The following is an 18,718-nucleotide window of genomic DNA, read 5'->3' as shown; positions in this document are numbered from 1 at the left end:
AACCGAGGCATAGAGCAGCTGCGTCCTCCCTGGAGAGCAACGGGGCCCCCAGGACTTGGCGCCCTGAGGGTGCAGGGGCTGCAGGGGAGCCGGGCAGCACCGCGGCGGTGGCTCTGGGGAGGGCGCTCAGCCGAGCCGCTCGGCTTCAGGGTCTCCTGCCCCGCTCGCGCCGGGGCCACACGCGTCGGGCGGTGGGGTGTCCAAAGGGCCCCGCGGCCCGCCTCCTGCCGCGCCGGCCGCCAGGCCCTGGGCAGCCGTTCTCAGACCGAAGGCCCCGTCTGCCTGCGCGTCATTCCCTCCCTAACAGACCTGGGCTTCCGCCCACCGGCCGAGGCTTTGACGCCATTGGGGGCCTTTCGACTTCCATGGAAGATAAATACGTCCGTCTCCCATTGCTTCTTTCCGGGCCTCCTCTAGGGCCTTCGCGGCGCCGGCCGCGGCCCCGGTGCCCTGGGCTGGGCGTGCCGTGCGGCCGGGGCCGCGGGTCCCCGCGCTCGGAGCCAGGCCCGACCCCGGCCGCCTCCCGCATCACAGGGTGGGCCGGCGGCTCTAACGGAAAGCGTGCCCCACCCTCCGCGGCCCTGGCGCTGAGTCCCCAGGCGGGTCGGGCCACGGGCACGTCGAGGGCTCGGCCGGCGTGGTCACGGATCCCCTCCCACACGACGGCAGCGCGCTCCTCAGGAAAAGTCGCGCCGCGCGTAGGTTGGGTGAGTGTGGGGGTCTGCGGCGGCACGGGGCGGCGGCTGCCGCGGGGCCGGCGCGGGGGCGCCTCCGCGTCCGGACGGCCTCGGGAGTCCCGGCGGGCGGCCGCCCTCTCGCCGCTCCTCCCGCCCAGAGCCAGGCGGACTACAGTTCCCAGGATGCTTCGGACGACCGGACTACACTTCCCGTGAAGCTCCACGACGCGCAGGGCCTGAGGGGCGGGGCTGAACCCACGCTGGGGCGGGGCCTGAGCCGGGGAGGCGAGGCGGGGCGGGGCCGCCGGAGCGCGGGAAGTCTGGATCCCGGAGCGGCGGCCCGACCACGATGAGCCTGGACCGCGAGCTCCGCCGTGAGTCCCCGAGTCGAGCTCCCCAGCGCGGTCCCGGGAGCAGTCTCAGGCGGGCGCGAGCGGAGGGCCTCAGCTTCCCGGCCTCGTTCTCTCTCTGCAGAGCTGAGCAAGGCCAAAGCCAAGGCCCAGAGCAGCGGGCAGCTGCGGGAGGAAGCCGCGCTCTGCCATCAGCTGGGAGAGCTGCTGGCCAGCCATGGTGCGTGCCTCGCGCGGGGCCGGGGGTGGGGGCGTCCACAGCCGGGGCCAGGGCGTGGTGGGGGGGCGCTCGGGACGGGGGCGGTAGCCTTGTGAAGCGCGTTGCCCGCGGCCCCGGGCCGCCTGCCCGCCCGCCCGCCCGCCCGGCTGAAGGCCGCCCGCCCGACAGGCCGCTACCTGGAGGCCCTGCAGGAGCATCAGCAGGAGCTGCGGCTGCTCGAGAGCGCGGACGATCCCCTGGGCTGCGCCGTGGCCCACCGGAAGATCGGGGAGCGGCTGGCGGAGATGGAGAACTACTCAGCTGCCCTGCAGGTGGGCGGCGCACCCGGCACCCCCGCCGGCGACCGAGGCGCAATCTCTACTGTCCCGTCCTCTGGCCAGAGGGGGACGTGCTGTGTGCGACTGGGTCTCGCCGTCAGGGGGTGGTGGCCTGGCCGCGGGGGGCTACAGTAACCCAACTTTCACATACTGTCCCTTTGCTGTTCTGATGTTTGCTTGTTGGGCTGTGGGGCCCGTGTCCTCGCAGGGAGCCTTTGGCATGCAGGAGATGCTCCGGGTGGAGGGGGGAATGTTCTGGGGAGCAGAGGCTCTTCTGTCGCAGGGGGGGTCCCTGGACACGTGGGGTTTGCTTCAGGCAGGAGTTGGCTCACAACCCCTTGCCCCTCTGCACCCCAGCACCAGCACCTGTACCTGGAGCTGGCCCGCTCGCTGTCCAGCCACACGGAGCTGCAAAGGGCCTGGGCTACCGTTGGCCGCACTCACCTGGACATCTATTACCACTGCCAGTCACAGGATGACCTGCTGCAGGCGCGGGCTGCCTTTGAGAAGAGCTTGGCTATCGTGGACGAGAAGCTGCAAAGTGAGTGCCCTGGGTCCAGCCCTCCCCACCCTCTGCCTCCAGAGCTGTGGGCCGAGGACCCTGCAGCCCCACAGCCGGCCCAGCCTGCGTGGCGCTCACCTGCCTGGGCGGGGCTGGGATTGTTCTTAGCAGCCCCCTCCTCGGGGGACACAGCCCGTGCTCCTGGCAACTTCAACTCCGGCAGCTAGTCGCGTGCTCTTGTTCCTTCACGCTGTCTGCAGCATGACCCCTGGAACCGCCCCCCGCCCTGGAGAGAGGCAGGAAGAGGGGTGGGGGTCGGGGCCCCCCCAGCTGGGGTCAAGGCCCTGAATGTCAAGAGGTCATCTTCCAGGGACGCTGTCCAAGCGAGAGCTCAGTGAGATGAGGGCCCGGCTCTACCTCAACCTGGGCCTCACCTTCGAGAGTCTGCAGCAGACGGCCTTGTGCAGCGACTACTTCAAGAAGAGCATCTTTCTCGCCGAGTAAGGCTGCCCTGTTCGGCCCAGGAGGGAGCTGCGTCCATTGTCCCCCGGGGAGGCAGCTGTCGGGTGGGCGGCTGGGCCCTCCGTGCGGCACTCTGAGCACTTGCCTCCGCCTGCAGGCAGAACCACCTGTACGAGGACCTGTTCCGCGCCCGCTACAACTTGGGCGCCATCCACTGGCGCCGAGGGCAGCACTCCCAGGCCATGCGCTGCCTGGAGGGCGCCCGGGAGTGCGCGCGCGCCATGAGGAAGGGGTACATGGAGAGCGAGTGCTGCCTGCTCATCTCACAGGTGCCCTTCTGGTGGCCTGGGCTCAGCTGCGGGCAGGCTGGGGCCCTGGACACCGCAAGCCTCACCTCCCTCACCCCCCAGGTCCTCCAAGACCTGGGTGATTTTCTGGCTGCCAAAAGAGCACTGAAGAAGGCCTACAGGCTGGGCTCCCAGAAGCCTTTGCAGAAGGCAGCCGTGCGCCAGGCCCTCAAACATGGTGAGCCTGGAGGGTACCCTGGGGGACGAGGCTCCCCTCGCCTGGCAGAGGGGACTGGGCATGTACCCTAGAGAGCAGGCAGCCCCCCACCCCCTGATGGGAGACAAGTCTTTCCTGAGTCTACAGCACAGTTGCTGGAGAGGCCCTTAGGGTGGCCAGGAGCCTGGTTGGGCACTTCCATGTGAACCAGAACCTTTGGCAAACTGGAGACAAAAACTGGCCCCCCACAGCGGGCAGGGCGCACGGCCAGGGTGCCGACGGAGGGCGCCAGCCGTGTGGACAGCGGTCTGCCTCCGGCCCAAGCCGGCAGTGCCGAGTTGTCACGTGCCTGTCCCAGTCCACGCAGCACCCCCGGGAGGCCGACTCCCCGACCAACCCACCTCCCCTGCAGGCCAGCGGAGGCCGGGCGGGGTGGGCGGGCCGCCCCTCACACGAGGCTCTTCCCGGCAGTGCTGGCGGTGGTCCAGCTGCAGCAGCGCCTGGAGGAGGCCGAGAGCAGCGACCCTCAGGGCGCCCTGGGCCTCTGCGAGCAGCTGGGGGACTTGTTCTCCAAGGCAGGCGACTTCCCCAAGGCGGCTGAGGCCTACCAGAAGCAGGTGCACACCTGGGCGGGGGCCGGGACGGGCTGGGCGGGGCTACGCTCTGGGCTCCCAGGTGGGAGGCAGCCCTGACCCCATCCTGTCCCCAGCTGGATTTCGCGGAGCGGCTGGGCCGGCCAGGGCCTGAGCTGGCCGTCATCCACGTGTCCCTGGCCACCACCCTGGGGGACCTGAAGGACCACCGCCGGGCTGTGCATCACTACGAAGAGGAGCTGAGGCTGCGAGGTGGCAACACCCTGGAGGTGAGCAATGCCGGCGCCCGCAGGTCTCCGCGCTTGTCCCCGCCGCTCGGCCGCGGCACCTCCGCTCTGGGGGGGGCGCGGGGGGGCATGCACGGGCCCGGCCCATCTTTCGAGGAGGGAGGGGGCAGTTGTCACCAAGCTCATCGCCCTCTTCTTGCTCCAGGAAGCCAAGACCTGGCTGAACATTGCGCTGTCACGCGAGGAGGCTGGGGACACGTATGAGGAGCTGGAACCGTGCTTCCAGAAGGCTCTCTGCTGCGCCCAGAAGGCTCAGCAGCCCCAGTTGCAGGTGCAGCCCTAGCCCTTGTCTCCCCCACCCCCCATCCTGTCTCCCGCGACTCGGGGCGGCCAGTCTCCCTGTGGCCGTGACCGGCTGCCCTCTGCTCCTCAGAGGCAGGTCCTGCAGCAGCTCCATGCCGTGCAGCTGAGGCTGCAGCCCCAGGCAGCCCCGGGCACTAAAGCCAGGCTGCAGGCGCTGTGTGTGGGCCAGAGCGAAGACGAGGAAGAGGAGGACGGGGAGGGAGACGAGGACAGCGGCCCCCTGGAGGCCAGCGACCTGGAGCTCTCGGACAGCGGTGAGGCCCGCGCGTTGCTAGCAGTCCCCGGAGTTGCCTCCACGACACCCAGTCAAGCTGGGCCTGGGCTGTGGCGGGGGAGGGTGGCGCCCTCAGGGGCCTGCTCCCCAGCTCGTGGCAGGGACAGCTTCAGGGACTGCGACCGAGGAGGGGCGTGTGCAGGGGTGCGGGGCAGCCCTGGAACCTCCCTGGAGGGGCTGGCGAGGGGGGCTGGCAGGCGCCCCCGAGGAAGGTCAGACCTGCCGATGGCACACCGCACGAGCACGGGCAGCGAGGGGCGGCGGAGCTCGGCACCGCCTGGAACCCCGAGGGCTGGTGCAGGGCCCCCAGGGGCCGGCGCGGTCGGTGTCACGGCAGGTGGACATGAGGGACGGGCGTGGACTGCAGCCGCCTCAGGGCCGCGGGGGCAGCGAGGGGGGGCTGGGCCAGGAGCCGCAGGTTCCGTTTTGAATGTGAGGGGCCTCCAGAAGCTCTCGGAGGTTGGGGCGTGGGGGGTTTGGGCCACGCCTCAAGGGGGTTGGGCCGGATGTCGCTTGGGGGTGAGTGCAAGGAGCCACCGCAGGCGCAGAGGGCGGACCAGAGACAGCTCTAGGCCCTGCTGTGCGGTGGGCGGTCCCAGTGAGGACAGGCTCTGGGAAGGGCCCGCGGCGGTGGCGGGGGCGGGGGGGGGGGCGAGGGGGGGGGGGGGGGCGCAGTGTCCCGCAGCCCCTCCACACCGTGCACGCGGCCGGCGGAGGGAGCGGGCTCAAGGACAAGCTGTTCTTAATGTGGGTGTGACTGGTCCCAGCAAGGATGCTTCTCAGGAGAGGGAGGACACTGAGCGCTGAGTAAGGCCTGGGGGCAGGACGGGAGGTCGGCCCTGGGCAGGGCCGGGGGCGGCGCGGGCTCGGCTCACCGGGTGCCGGCGCGGCCCTGTTGCAGAGGAGGAGGCCGACCGCCAGTCCCCACAGCTGGAGGAGGATGAGGAGCTGCAGGCCTGCCGGGGCCGTCGGCAGGCAAACAAGGTGAGGACCCTTGGGGGGTCCCCTCGGCTGCTCGCTGGTGTGGCCTGGTCCCCTTATGCCTTTATGTCCCCGTGTGGCGATGCCTGCACCCACAGTGGAACCGACGCAATGACGTGGGGGAGACCCTGCTGCACCGAGCCTGCATCGAGGGCCAGCTGCGCCGCGTCCAGGACCTCGTGAGACAGGTGGGCCTGTGCCTGTCCCCCCACCCCACGGGGCGCAGCAGGGCCCGTGCAGGGGGTGCGCTGCCTGCCCCGAGGGCATGGGAGGAAGCGTGAGCTGCCGGCCGTGCTGTCCCAGAGGGCCTCGCCGGGGGCATCTCCCTCGCTCTGGCGGGTCCTAGGCCGGGCCAGGCGGTGGCTGGACCCGGGGAGCCGGCTCTGGGCTCTGCCCCCCAGGACCTGGCCCTCCTCCGGCCGCAGAGCCCCGAGGGGAGGCCAGGCCCCGGGCTGCTCTGGCTGAGGCTCCTCTCTGTCCTTGGTCGCAGGGCCACCCCCTGAGCCCCCGGGACTACTGCGGTTGGACACCCTTGCACGAGGCCTGCAACTACGGGCATCTGGGTGAGCACGGGCCCGGGGGCCGGGGGCCGAGGAGGGTCCTGAAAGCTGGCTCACACCCCCCGTCCCACAGACATTGTCCGCTTTCTGCTGGACCACGGGGCCGCGGTGGACGACCCAGGCGGCCAGGGCTGCGAGGGCATCACTCCCCTGCACGATGCTCTCAACTGCGGCCACTTTGAGGTGGCCAAGCTGCTCGTTGAACGGGGGGCGTCGGTCACCCTCCGAACTAAGAAGGTGAGTGCGGGCGGGCCACGCGGGCACGGCACGGCCACGGCTGGTGGGCCGGTTCCCGCCAGCCTCGCTCAGCCCCGTGCCGCACAGGGCCACAGCCCACTGGAGACGCTGCAGCAGTGGGTGAAGCTGTACCACAGGGACCTGGACGGTGAGACGAGAGAGAAGGCTGGCGCCATGGAGAGGCTGCTTCGGGCGGCCTCCTCCGGCCGAGGTGAGCAGGGACCCCTGCCCCTGGGGCATCACTCCCTAGCCTGGGTCCCCTGGGCCCCTCGGGCGCGTTCACACAGGCGGCAGGAACGTGTCGCGCCTGCCTCACAGCAGATTCCATCTCCCCACAGCTCCCCACAGCCCCCTGGCTCCCCGGTCCTTCCCAAGTGACCATCTGTTTGACCCTGAGACCTCTCCTTCCTCGAGACCCAGCCCAGGACCCCCCGAGGCCTCTCAGGCCAGTACCGGGGTCTCGGGGGCACAGGCGGTGCCAGCCGCGGCCAGGCCTAGGAGGAGCAGGCACTGGCTGACCAGCAGCAGCAGCGGCGGCTCAGAGGGCGAGGACAGCCCAGGCCCACCGGGGCCAGCCCAGAAGAGACCTCGGCACGCGGCGCCGGCACAGCGAGCGCAGGCCTGGGTGCCTGGCCCGGTCGGCGCTCGGGAGGCGGCGGCGGCTGGCTGGGCGGCCAGCCAGGGGGGCAGTGCCCAGAGCTGCCGCCTGGGGCCTGGCCCGCCTCGGGGCCCAGGCGAGGCCCCCACCCCGCCGCCGGCACTGATCCCCGAGGAGTGCCTGCCTGGGGCCTGGTTGGAGGATGACCTGCTGACCCATGGCCGCCAGGGCAGAGGGTACAGGAGCAGGCGCAGTTCCTCGGGATCAAGCAGCGACGAGAGCCCCGTCCGGCAGCGGGCCCAGGCCAGGCAGAGCCAGCCACGCCGTCACGGCAGTCGGAGCGCAGCGGCCAGAGCACGCGGAGGCTGCAGTGCGGCCACGGAGCCCCCACGGAGCCCTGGCGTTCCCGGCGGGGACGGCCCTGCGGCAGGCCAGCCCTCGGTAGGTGTGCAGGCCTGGAGCAGAGCCGGCCCCAGGCTCGGGGTGGGCCGAGGGCTCTTCTTTCTGACTCGGCCATCTTTCCCTGCTGCTCCTGCCAGGGACCAGCCCTGCCCGCTGCCATCCGGGTTCGGGTTCGCGTGCAGGACAACCTTTTCCTCATCCCCGTCCCACACAGGTAGGGCGCCCACCTCCTTCCTCGGCTCTGGCTCCGTGTGCCTCTGGGGGTTCTGCTGGGGGCCCTGGGGTTTGCGGGTCAGGCGGATGTGGCACCCTTGCGGGCCCCGGGGGCCTGGTGGCTGGGGGCGGGGCAGCAGCAAGGTCAGGGCGCTCTGCACAAGCACAGGCAGGGCCCTAGAAGGGTCAGGTCGGTCCCACGGCCCCTGGGAGCAGGAGGTGGGCCGGGCTGCAGGGGCCATGGGCATTCTGAGCAGGCGGGGCAGAGAGGAGGAGCCGGAGGAGCGAGCTTTCCCTGGAGAGCAGGAGTAGCGGGGTGCCAGGGCCTTTCCTCGGCGGGTATGGGCGTCTGGCCAGCGCCAGGGGTCAGCGCGCCCTTTGCTCCCACAGCACGGAGGCCCACTCTGTGGCCTGGCTGGCCGAACAGGCCGCCCAGCGCTACTACCAGGCCTGTGGGCTGCTGCCGAGGCTCACCCTACGCAAGGAAGGGGCCCTGCTGGCCCCACAGGACCCCATCCCCGATGTGCTGCAGAGCAACGAGGAGGTGAGGGGCAGGAGCCAGGGCCCGGCGCGTGGGGCGCCCCGGGGCTGCGGGGGCCCTGCGCTGCCCACCCATGGTGCTTTCCAGGTGCTGGCCGAGGTGACCTCGTGGGACCTCCCCCCGCTGAGCGACCGCTACCGCAGGGCCTGCCAGAGCCTGGGGCAGAGTGAGGGCCCAGCAGGCCCACGGTGGCCTGGGCGGGGAGGGGGGGCGGGACACGTGGGCTCCACTGGTTCCTGCCCCTCCCAGTTCCCCAGGCGACCCTCACCTGTCCTCAGGTTTTCCTCCCCAACCACTGCCTGCGTGTGTGAGTGGCATGGAGGGGGAAGCGGCTCCACCGGGAGGCAGGACCTTGTGGAGACCCCAGAGCCGCGAGGCTGAGGGCCCTGCTGGGGAACACCTGTTGGAGAGACGCAGGCCCGCGCCACTTGCAGGCCTGCACAGGCTTGGAGTGGGGGGCTTGGCAGGGAGGAGGGGCTGCCTGCCTTTGCCAGGCTTCACAGGGCAGACAGCTAGGCTCTGGCCCTCGCGGTGACACCACGTCCACTTGCAGGGGAGCACCCGCAGGTGCTCCAGGCCATGGAGGGCCAGGGCTTGGGGCCCTCGTTCCGCGCCTGCTCCCTGGCCCTGCGCCCAGCCCAGCTCACGCCTGTGCTGCGGGCCCTCAAGATGCACTCGGTGCTCCGGGAGCTGCGCCTGGCGGGGAACCGGCTGGGGGACGGCTGTGTCACCGAGCTGCTGGCTGCCCTGAGCACTGTGCCTGGCCTGACTGTCCTCGATCTCTCTTCCAATCACCTGGGCCCCGAAGGCCTGTGCCAGCTCGCCAGGGGCCACCTGGGACAGGCCACCTTGCAGGTAAGGGCATGGGGAGCAGCGGGTCGGTGAGAGGGCGACCTCGGGGCACTCGCACTCGGCCAGGCCGCAGTGGGGGGCGCAGCTCCGGGGCGGCAAGGACACCAGGTCCTCTGGGGCCTTTGTCTTCCTCAGAACTTGGAGGAGCTGGACCTAAGCATGAACCCCCTTGGGGACGGCAGTGGCCCGGCCCTGGCCTCTGTCCTGCAGGCCTGCCCCGCGCTCGGCGCTCTGCGCCTCCAGGCCTGTGGCTTCGGTCCCAGTTTCCTCTCAAGCCACCAGGCAGCCCTGGGCCGTGCCTTCCAAGGTGAGCTGACTGCACATCCACTCCCTGGCCTCAGGGTTCCAGCTGCTGTCAGGAAGGGGTGTCCAGGCCCAGGAAGGGGTGTCCAGGGACCGTACCTTGAGCAAGAGGGGCCCTAGGGCATTGGCCTGGATTCTGGACACATGTAGGTAGACAGACACGGGTCCTGGGCCATCCCCCTGGGCAGAGTCCCAGTCCCACCAGCCTCAACAGCTCAGCCCCACGGGCCTGCGATCGTTGCACTGCACGCCTCGCGGTGCTGCAGAGCCGTGGTCCCGGCACTGAGGCTGGGAGCCGTGTGCAGTGGTGGTGGGCAGGGAAGGGAGGCTCAGACTCCCTGACCCGGCCACACCACATCCTGCCCATGCCTCTTTCGGGCAACGTGGGCGCCTCGTCGTGGGTCAGGGCAGGCAAAGGTCAGAAGTGGCGGGGAGCCGCTGGGTGCCAGAGTCCGGCCCCCCCTCCCCAGCCAAGGCCCCTGGGCAGGGGCAGCCTCTCTGCCTGCGCACGGTCTCAAGGGTCGCGGCTCGCCCCGGGGCCTTGTAAGGGGTCTGGGCCCAGGACTCCGTGGCACGGCTGGGGTGGCGGCTGTGTGCGGCTGACGCGGGTTCTGCCCCCGTTCCAGATGCCAAGCACCTGAAGACACTGTCCCTGTCCTACAACACCCTGGGCGCCGCGGCCCTGGCCCAGACGCTGCAGAGCCTGCCCGCCCAGGCCCTCCTGCGCCTGGAGCTCAGCTCCGTGGTGGCCGGCAAGAGCCCCTCAGGCCTCGTGGGGCCCGTGGTCAGGTACCTGACCGAGGTACGTGGGCGGGGACAAATGCTGTGCCACCGGAGCCCTGGGCCACCCAGACCAGCGGGCCCACAGCTGAAACCTGAGGCTGGGGGGGAGTTGCAGGCTTCTGGGGAAACTGCGTCAGGCTGGGAACTTCAGCAGGAAGGACACTGGGGACCCCGGTGGCCTCCCTTGTCCCCAGAAACAGGTCAGGCCTGCCAGGGCTCTCCCCGGGGGCTCTTCCAGCCAAGGCTGGGTCCCCGTGATTCCCACGTCACAATAAGCCAGGTATGGCTTCTGCCTGGAAGGACAGGTATTTCCTTCCTTTCTGCAAATCGAGGAGATGCTGCTCCCCCGACACCCCTTGGCGCCCAAGAAAGAGGACAGGTGTCTGGCCGGTACTGTGACAGGGAGGCAGGGGGCGCGTGCCCGCTTGCTGCAGCCTGCCTTGGGCCTCTGCTTTCTAGGAAGACTGTGCTCTGGGGCACTTGGACCTGTCTGCAAACCACCTGGGCGACAAGGCAGTGATAGAGCTCAGCAGGTAACACTGTCCTGCCCTGTCACGAGGGGGTTCTAACAGCAAGGCCTGGGGTTCGGGTGCTAGGTCAGGAGGGAAGGGGAGCACGTGCTGCCGGCCCTTCCCTCAGTGGGCCCGCGCCAGCTTGGGGGCAGGACCCACCGGGCCTGGCCAGTAGCCCCAGAGCTGTGGGTTTGTCTGGGGCAGCTCTCCACAGTGGGGGCCCCCCTCCCTGGAAGCTGACCGCTTTGCTTCTCCCCTCGCCCCAGATGTCTCCTTCGGTGCCCCCCACTTGTCTCGCTGGACCTGTCTGCCAACCCCGAGATCAGCTGTGCCGGCCTGGAGGAGCTCCTGCGTGCCCTCCAGGAGCGGCCCCAAGGCCTGAGCTTCCTGGGCCTGGCAGGTGAGCCCTGGGTTTGGTGGCCGTCTTGCTACACCAGGGCACCAGGGCTGGTGACACAGCTTCCTCCTCAGGGGCCTCCTGAGGCTGACATAGTGCAGGTCAGACAACAGGAAGGAGGTGTAAGCCTGGCTCTTAAAACACGGGGCAGGAGGAGCCCAGGGTTTCTGCCCCTGGCCTGCGTGGCCAGCCCCTCAGGCCCACGGTGGCGGGCATGGGACCCCCCTTCCAGGGGGACTTCCAGATTCCCATTGGCCGGAGGAGGGAGCTCAAGGTAACAGTGGTGCACACTGCCGCGAGGGGACCCTCCCAGTTCCCCGCAGGGGCTGACTGACCCCACCCTCCAAGCCTGGGGCCTGGCTCCGCTCGTCCCCACTGTGGGCACAGCGCCCTGCCAGCCAGAGCTATCTCTGTGACCTGGGGGCAGCCACCCAGCAGCGGGCACATCCACCTGGGGCCTGGGCAGGACAGCCAAGCTTGCCTCCCGGGGGGCCGAGCGCTGGGGGTGGGGTGTACTCAAGTAGCCCCTGGGGTCCGGAGCCTCCCGGGCCCTGTGACCTCCGAGGACTGAGCTCGTGCGCCTGCCACTCCCCGGCAGCCCCACCGCGCGCACTTTAGGGATGGGGGGCCCAGGCGGCGGCGCAGACACGCTCAGAGGCTCAGCTGTGAACGCAGCGTTTATTCCAGCCCATCTCCCTCTTGCCTGACCCCCGGCTGTGACGGGGCCCAAGGCGGCCCCCTGGGAAAGCGCTCCCACCCCGGCCTCTGCGGGCGGCCCTCCTTCCCCGGACACGCAGGTCGCGAGGAAGGGCTGGGGCCCCGCGGGACCACCCGGCCTGCCGGCTGGGAGCGACTGCCTGAGGCCCGCCCTGCCTCCCCTCCGCAGGCTGTGCTGTCCAGGGCCCCCTGGGCCCGGCCCTCTGCGACCAGATCGCCGCGCGGCTGCAGGAGCTGCGACTGTGCAGCAGGCGGCTCTCTGCCGAGGACCGGGACGCCCTGCGCCAGCGGCTGCCCAGCCAGCCGGGCCCCGGCGCCCGCACGCTGGACCGAGGCGCCAAGCTCTTCTTCCGGCGCCTCTGACGGCCGGCGCCGCCCTGTTCCCTCCCCGTGTCCCCAATAAAGGATGCCGCCGCTGTCGCCTCACCCCGGCTGTTCCTGCGAGGTGGGCGGGAGGCGGGATTGGCTCTGCTGCCGGGAAAGAGCCGCGGAGCCGAGAGTGGGGGCGGCCACCGAGAGGCCCTGTGGGCGACGGCAGAGCCCGCGGGCCCGGCTCCTCTTCCCGCCTCGGTCGGTCGAGGCCGGTCCGGCCCGCGGGCTGAGCGCCTGCGTCCGAAGTCGCTGCGTCGGGGGCGGGGCCGTCGTGGTACGGCGCAGGCGCAGGCGAGGGGGTCGAGCGCCAATGGCTGGGAGGTGTGCGCAGGCGCGGATGTGTACGATCGCCGAGCGAGCGATCGGCGGCCCCGCCCCGGCGCCATCTCCCTGACCCGCGCATCCCGCCCAGGTACTGCGGCCCGGGGGGCGGACGGGCGGGCGCCGGCTGACCCGGTGGGGACAGGAGACTCGGCCTGCGGGCACCGCCATCCCGCAGAGAGTACCCTTCCTCGGGCCCCGGCCCTTCATCTTGGGGTGTCCTCTCCCGGCGCCCAGGATTAGCGCCTCCGAGCCTGGCGGCCGTGGGTAGCAGCCCCAAAGCTCGGCCCCCGCCTGAGCACCTCCGCCGGCCGGCTCCGGGCCCGGGCCCCCGAGTGCGCCCCCACTCTGGGCGCCTCGTTGCCAACCTGGACCCGATGTCAACAGTCACATCGCGGGCATTCCCTGGGAACTCGCTTTTCTGGTTCAGGTCTGGTTTGGGAGGTTCTGCCTGCGCGCTCGCTTGTCGCCAGGGGGCGCCGGTTTGCGTGGCTGAAGGGGACGCGGCCGTCGCACCGACTGGGCGCCCCCTCCCTGGGGTTCCTGGGAGGTCGCTCCAGTCTCCGGGTCCCCATCCAGCGGGCTCTTGTCAGTGCACCTGCCCTCCCAGACCCGGCCCTTGTTTCTCTGCGACGTGCTCTCGGCTGGGACGTCGCCGCGCTCTCCCGGCCCCTGCAGCGGGGTGACCCGGGCTCCTTTTTCTCTTCGTTTGCCCCTCACTGGCCCCCGCGGGACAGCACCGGCTCAGCTCGGAACTCCCCCCGCCTCAGCACACGTCTTGGGTGGCTAATGTAGCCTCAACCCTCACACATCCGAACCAGGGTGCAGTTACCTGCACATCTGCCCGGCTGCCAACCTGCTCCTCTTTCTACTTCCGTCTCACCTCACGGTAGCGTCCTGGTGCCACTGAGCCAAAAACCAGTGTCACCCTTGACTCCTTTACACCCCTTTTCAAATCCTCCCGTGGGTCTGGTAGGGCCGCCTCCGGAGCCCTTCCAGCTCGAGCCCCAGCCACTGCATGGGCCACTTCCCGATGGGCCAGGGGCCTCCTGCCCCCCTCTTTCTCCAGCCCACTGCGCGTCCGGAGCCCCCAGAGCTTGTCTTCAGCCCTACAGGGGCCCCCACTGAGCCAGCACAAAACTCAGACCCAGACCCCAGCCCTGCGAGCGCCGCGCACAGCAGCCGCGTCCCTGGGATGCTCCCCACTTGGGAAGCCCCTGCCCGTGCTTGTCTGTTCTTCCACGTCGGTCCCCATGCAGAGGCCTCCTGTCACCTCTCCGTCTCCTGGGCCCAAACGCTCCTCGAGTCGTCGGTCGTCCATCCAAGCGCTGCCGCCTCCCACACCCCCCGGCCCCCGCCCCCGCCAGGCGCGTGCTCCACGCAGCCTTCCCTTCCCCGGACCACGGCTGCTGTCCTAGGTGCTGCCCCGACGGTGTCCAGGGCCGGGCGGGTGTCCCCACGTAGCATTCGCTGTCCGATGTGTTCGCTGCTGTTTCTCCTCTGTCCCCGCGGAGGGCGGGGAAGCTCTTGGGGAGGTGTCGGGGGCCCCTCTGAGTCAGTGCTGGTCCTGTTCCCCAGGTGTCTGCTGCGGCCACCTGAACTTACAGGATGTTTCACGGGATCCCAGCCACTCCAGGCATGGGAGGTGAGCGTGGCCCGCGCTGGGCCCTGGGGCGGGAGTTGCCCACACTTGGAAGCACCTGCTGCAGAGGCTGCTGGGAGCCGTGGCCGAGGGTTGGGGGGGGGGGGGGCGTCGATGTGTCTCCCCAAGTAACAGCCTCAGGGGCTGGTGCATTTTATCCCTGGGTCCCAGGGACCCACGCCGGGCACAGAGGTGACCGCGTTCGTGTGGCCGGGGCTCAGCACATCCTGGGCTTCCGGAGCCACCAGCCCGGGAAAAGATCACAGTGCGTGTGACAAACACTGGTGCCCTGTCAGGTCACTGTAAGCAGGGTGTGGTCGCCCTGCTGCGGGGGGCGGGGGGGGCAGTGGTGGAACGGGGGCCAGGCCTGGCACGTCGCCCCCAGCCCTGGAGGCCTGTCTGCTGCTCGAGTCTCCCCACAAACCAACAGCGTCCCCGCCCCTCCAGACCCCTTGTGGCAGAGCCCGGGGCGGGCGGTCCGGGAGGGGCCGGGCCGACGGACAGGCCCGCCAGCCCTTTGTCTGCTCTGTTGCAGCCCCAGGAAACAAGCCAGAACTGTACGAGGTGAGTGGCGGGCACCGGCCAGGTGGGTGTGGACCGACAGCACCGGCCCGCATGCGCGGCCGCCCTGGTGCCCACACGCCCTTCTCTCTGACAGGAAGTGAAGCTGTACAAGAACGCGCGGGAGCGGGAGAAGTGAGTCCAGCGCCCAGGCTGCCGCCCCGGGCGCACACCGAGGGCCCGGGGCACGTGGGGCCAGCGGGGCCCAATGCGGGGTCTGCCACAGCCGGGCCCTGGGCTCTGGGGGCCTCGGCGGCCCCCTGACGGACACACCCTCCTCAGGTACGACAACATGGCCGAGCTGTTTGCCGTTGTGAAGACCATGCAGGCCCTGGAGAAGGCCTACATCAAGGACTGCGTCACCCCCAACGAGTGAGAGCCCGCCGTGCCCAGGGAGGGGTGCCTGGCCCCAGAAGCTTGTGCCCGCCCTCCGGGGCCTGGGCGCTCGGCAGCAGTGCAGGGGGTCTGTGTGGGGCCCCGGGTGCCGGCAGCCCGGGCGCCTTCTCAGCCAGGAGGTCCTGGCTTTTCTGCAGTGTCCGCAGGGAGAGGCGCGTCCACGGCCCCAGTCACCAGCCCGCTGCCCTGGGTGCAGGTGTCCCTGTTCGCGCGAGGGCCTCAGGAGACGAGCGGCGGAGCGGGGAGGGGGCCTGCGGGCGCGGCTGGCCAGGCCCCGCGCCCAGGCTCACGCGCCTTTGTTCAGGGCCACAGGCCCAGCCAGAGGGTCACGTGCTGCGGGTGTGTGGCCAGGGCCGCGCAGCCCAGGAGAGCAGGTAGAGGGCGCTGCCGGGCCTCTGCCCAGTGCTGGGCTTGGGGCCATGCTGCCGTGTCCAGGCCGGGCGCCCTGGGGCAGCCGTAATTTGGCCGCCCCCCACCCCCTCATCCAGCGCTCTTTTCCTGCGGGGACCCGCGGGAGCCCAAGCTGAGCCCCGGGGCGGGTCCTCTCCGTAGGTACACGGCGGCCTGCTCCCGCCTCCTGGTTCAGTACAAAGCCGCCTTCCGGCAGGTCCAGGGCTCAGAGATCAGCTCCATTGATGAGTTCTGCCGCAAGTTCCGCGTGAGTCCACTGAGGGGCGGGGGCGGGGGGGGGGCCGTGGGGGTGCTGTTGAGAAGGGGCCCGGCCAACACCCCGGTGCCCCTCAGCTGGACTGCCCGCTGGCCATGGAGAGGATCAAGGAGGACAGGCCCATCACCATCAAGGACGACAAGGGCAACCTCAACCGCTGCATCGCCGACGTGGTCTCGGTGAGCCCGCCGTGGTCTCGCGGTGCGCGAAGGCCCCAGGCGTCCTGGCTGCCCAGCGCTGACTCCTGCGCGGGGAGGGCCTGTAGCTCAGACAGGGACAGGCGGGCAGGCCGCTCCCCTGGGCAGTGTCCAGGCAGCCCTGAGTCCCCTCCCAGCGGAGACCCCGTGGGAAGGCCCAGGGTTCTGGCAGCCAGGGCCGAGGAGCCCCCGGCGGTGGGAGGGGCCTGCGGGAGGAGGGAGGCTGAGAAGGGAAAGGCTGAGGTCCCACAGCCAGACGGGTTAGCCCCTGCGAGGGCGCCGCCCTTGCCCACCCCCCACCCCGCCAGGTAGGACGGCACCACCTCACACACACGCCTGCCCCTAGCTCTTCATCACGGTGATGGACAAGCTGCGCCTGGAGATCCGCGCCATGGACGAGGTGCCTGCGCCCTGGGGGGCCGTGGGGGTGGGGCGGCTCAGTGAGGGGCGGGGCGGGGGCGGGGCCTCACGGCGCTGTGTCTGCAGATCCAGCCGGACCTGCGGGAGCTGATGGAGACCATGCACCGCATGAGCCACCTGCCTCCCGACTTCGAGGGCCGCCAGACAGTCAGCCAGTGGTGAGTGTGGGACCCCCCAGCGGCCCCGGGAGCCCCCGAGCGCCCCTCTAGCCCTGTGCCCCTGCCTGCCAGGCTGCAGACGCTGAGCGGCATGTCTGCCTCCGACGAGCTGGATGACTCCCAAGTGCGCCAGATGCTGTTCGACCTGGAGTCGGCCTACAACGCCTTCAACCGCTTCCTCCACGCCTGATCCCGCCAGCCCGCCCCGCAGCCTCTCAGGGTGGTCTGCTTCCCTCCGACCGCGGGACTCGGCACAGCAGCCCTGCCTGTCTGTCCACAGGGCCTTGACCCAGGAGTCCCTTCCCCATAATAAAGATGTTTCCTGCCCCGGCTGGTGTGGCTCAGTGGATTGAGCGGCGGCCTGCGAACCCAAGGGTGACCAGTTCAGTTCCCGGTCGGGGCACACGCCTGGGTTGTGGGCCAGGTCCCCAGGAGGGGGTGTGCGAGAGGCAGCCACATAGTGATGTCTCCCTTTCTTCCTTCCCTTCTCTCTAAAAATAATTTTTTAATGAAAAAGGTGTTTTCTGACCTTGCTGCTGCTGGCGGCGCCCACCCAGGCCTCAGGTGGGATCCGGCCGCCCGGGAGCGCACGGGCTCCGAGCACAGTTCCTCAGGGAAGGGCCCGGGTGTCCCTTCCGGGGCGGCGGCGGCCTCTGTGATGGGCACTGCCTGGGCAGCCACGGGGGTGGTCCGGCCCCCACCGGGCCGGGAGCGGCGGCAGCCCCGGCCGACGCAACGAGGCCGAGGCTCCGGGTTCCCGGCTGCGCTGCTGCGCCTTCAGCAACCGCGGCGTCGGATAAGACAAGCCAGACTTTCACTGTGGCATCTCCTCCTCCGCGGTGTCCCGTGGTTCCTGGGGCGGCTCGAGGCAGTGGAAGGAGGGCTCTCACTTGTGTTTTGCGAGGCAAAGAGCAGAGCCGGGGTTGGCTGGAGGGTCGTTGGGGCGCGTCAGGGGTTGGGGGCTGGGCGTGGGCTGTGCTGAGCGGCGCCCAGTGTGTGCCGCCGGGAGAGAGTACCCCGAGAGGCACTGCGGCTCGGTGGCTGGGGAAGCACGGGCGCAGGGCTTCCCGGAGAAGCGCGGGCACCTGCGGGACACAGGGTTCGGTGGCGGGGCGGCCAGAGCCCAGTCGGCACAGGAGGAGCTGGACTCGTGTCTGGGCGGCTGGACATCAGAGGCTGAGGGCCAGCAACCTGAGGAGACGGCAGGTCTGGGCCCTAACAGACCGACAGGCCACCCTCAGTTCCGTTTTAAACAGACCCTTTTTATAAGGAGAAGAAAAGTGTAGGCAAGGGGTTTGGAATTTACGGGACAAGCTGATGAGGTAAAAGCCGCAGCGTCCTCTCCCCTGTGCTCTGGGCGAGCGCAGTGGCTCAGATCCCATCTCGATGGCCTGCGGCCTCCTGGGGCACAAAGGTGGACCCGCTGACGCCGGGAGTCCGGGTGAGCCACGCCTTCAGCGCCTCAGACTCTCTCTCTGTACAGGCACTGATTGCTCAGCTTACTAGCTTTTACCTGAAACCGAACATTTTCCAACTTTGGAGTCCGCCGTCATTTCCCCATTGTTACTTAGTTTAAACCATCTTATTTCTATGACAGCACTTTCATACGGAAGTGCTCATTTTGTCGAGCACGTATCTTAGCATTAGACCGTCCGGCAGGGGGCTTAGGAACACATTTAATTGCAGATCCCCCTAAGGGGGCACATTGTACGCAACAACATGGTACGATAGCGCAGGAAACAGTTTTTAGCACAGCTGACACTCTCCGGCTGGGGCTACATCAGTCACTTGTAAGGAGAACGTTTCTCAGTCCTTTGCGGGCCCCGCAGGTGCCCAGCTACGAGTATCAGAGGAGGCTGTTCTCTTACGGACACGCTGAAGCGACCGTGTCATCTCGAAGGCTCTCCGGGGAGCCCAGGCACCTGCGAGACTGGAGTGCGAGTTCGGTCAGCGTGAGACAAAATGCAGAGATGTTTAGAACCTTTTTGCTAAACGCAGCCAGTTTTTCTCAGGCGTGGTGAATCCCAGGGTTTTCTCCGGCAGCTTCTCCGCGGGGGGGCCGCTGAGGAGCCGTCCCCAGGCTCAGTCCGGGTCTGCTCTAGCTGGCTCTCCGGAGGTGCCGGTTCGAGTCTCGAGTGGCACCTTATCCCCCGGCTCAGGAATGCAGCCGTGTCTGGGGGGAGAGGTCCCAATACGAGCAAGGTCAGTAATCACAGCTGAGGGCTGACTTAACTGCCGCACATGTTTCTTTACCTTCCCTCCTCGATCTGCGGTCTCATCTCCCACCCACTCGCCGGAGTCCGTCTTCGCGGAGCCGCCCTGGCCGCGCGCAGGGCCCGAGGCACGGCCTGGCCCCGCTCGGCTCCGCTTCTCTTCAGGACGTGACGCGTCCTCTCAGC

General features: G+C 69.6%; 2 protein-coding genes across 5 annotated transcripts; both read left to right on the top strand.

Annotated features, from left to right (window-relative positions):
• Positions 1-1,026: 1,026 nt before the first annotated feature.
• TONSL (tonsoku like, DNA repair protein) lies at positions 1,027-11,948 on the top strand. Its single transcript, XM_054590593.1, has 26 exons — positions 1,027-1,051; positions 1,152-1,247; positions 1,416-1,558; positions 1,922-2,105; positions 2,437-2,566; positions 2,686-2,857; positions 2,939-3,053; positions 3,504-3,649; positions 3,742-3,894; positions 4,058-4,183; positions 4,286-4,469; positions 5,391-5,473; positions 5,569-5,658; positions 5,961-6,033; positions 6,104-6,267; positions 6,355-6,478; positions 6,606-7,306; positions 7,405-7,481; positions 7,871-8,024; positions 8,109-8,187; positions 8,575-8,876; positions 9,009-9,180; positions 9,803-9,978; positions 10,419-10,492; positions 10,738-10,871; positions 11,755-11,948. Exons 1-26 carry the CDS (start codon positions 1,027-1,029, stop codon positions 11,946-11,948), a joined length of 4,071 nt encoding a protein of 1,356 aa, XP_054446568.1.
• Positions 11,949-12,305: 357 nt separating this feature from the next.
• VPS28 (VPS28 subunit of ESCRT-I) lies at positions 12,306-16,645 on the top strand. 4 transcript variants are annotated; one of them, XM_054590676.1, is made up of 11 exons: positions 12,307-12,369; positions 13,016-13,167; positions 13,857-13,923; positions 14,456-14,484; positions 14,579-14,616; positions 14,764-14,853; positions 15,430-15,535; positions 15,622-15,723; positions 16,088-16,141; positions 16,228-16,319; positions 16,392-16,645. In XM_054590676.1, the coding sequence occupies exons 3-11, from the start codon at positions 13,887-13,889 to the stop codon at positions 16,507-16,509; spliced, it is 666 nt and encodes a 221-aa protein (XP_054446651.1). In that variant the 5' UTR covers positions 12,307-12,369; positions 13,016-13,167; positions 13,857-13,886; the 3' UTR covers positions 16,510-16,645. The 4 variants fall into 4 exon arrangements, with proteins under 4 accessions (XP_054446649.1, XP_054446651.1, XP_054446650.1 ...); XM_054590674.1 differs by lacking the exon at positions 13,016-13,167 and having other exon boundaries at positions 12,306-12,369; XM_054590675.1 differs by lacking the exons at positions 12,307-12,369; positions 13,016-13,167 and adding an exon at positions 12,631-12,708.
• Positions 16,646-18,718: the final 2,073 nt, after the last annotated feature.

The sequence above is a fragment of the Pteronotus mesoamericanus genome, unplaced genomic scaffold (genome assembly GCF_021234165.1).
Source record: "Pteronotus mesoamericanus isolate MK-2021 breed Mesoamerican mustached bat unplaced genomic scaffold, CSHL_Meso_final scaffold_174, whole genome shotgun sequence".
NCBI classification, from domain to species: Eukaryota; Metazoa; Chordata; class Mammalia; order Chiroptera; family Mormoopidae; genus Pteronotus; species Pteronotus mesoamericanus.
The sequence above is the reverse complement of the archived record's forward strand: the minus strand, read 5'-3'. Positions and strand labels throughout refer to the sequence as shown.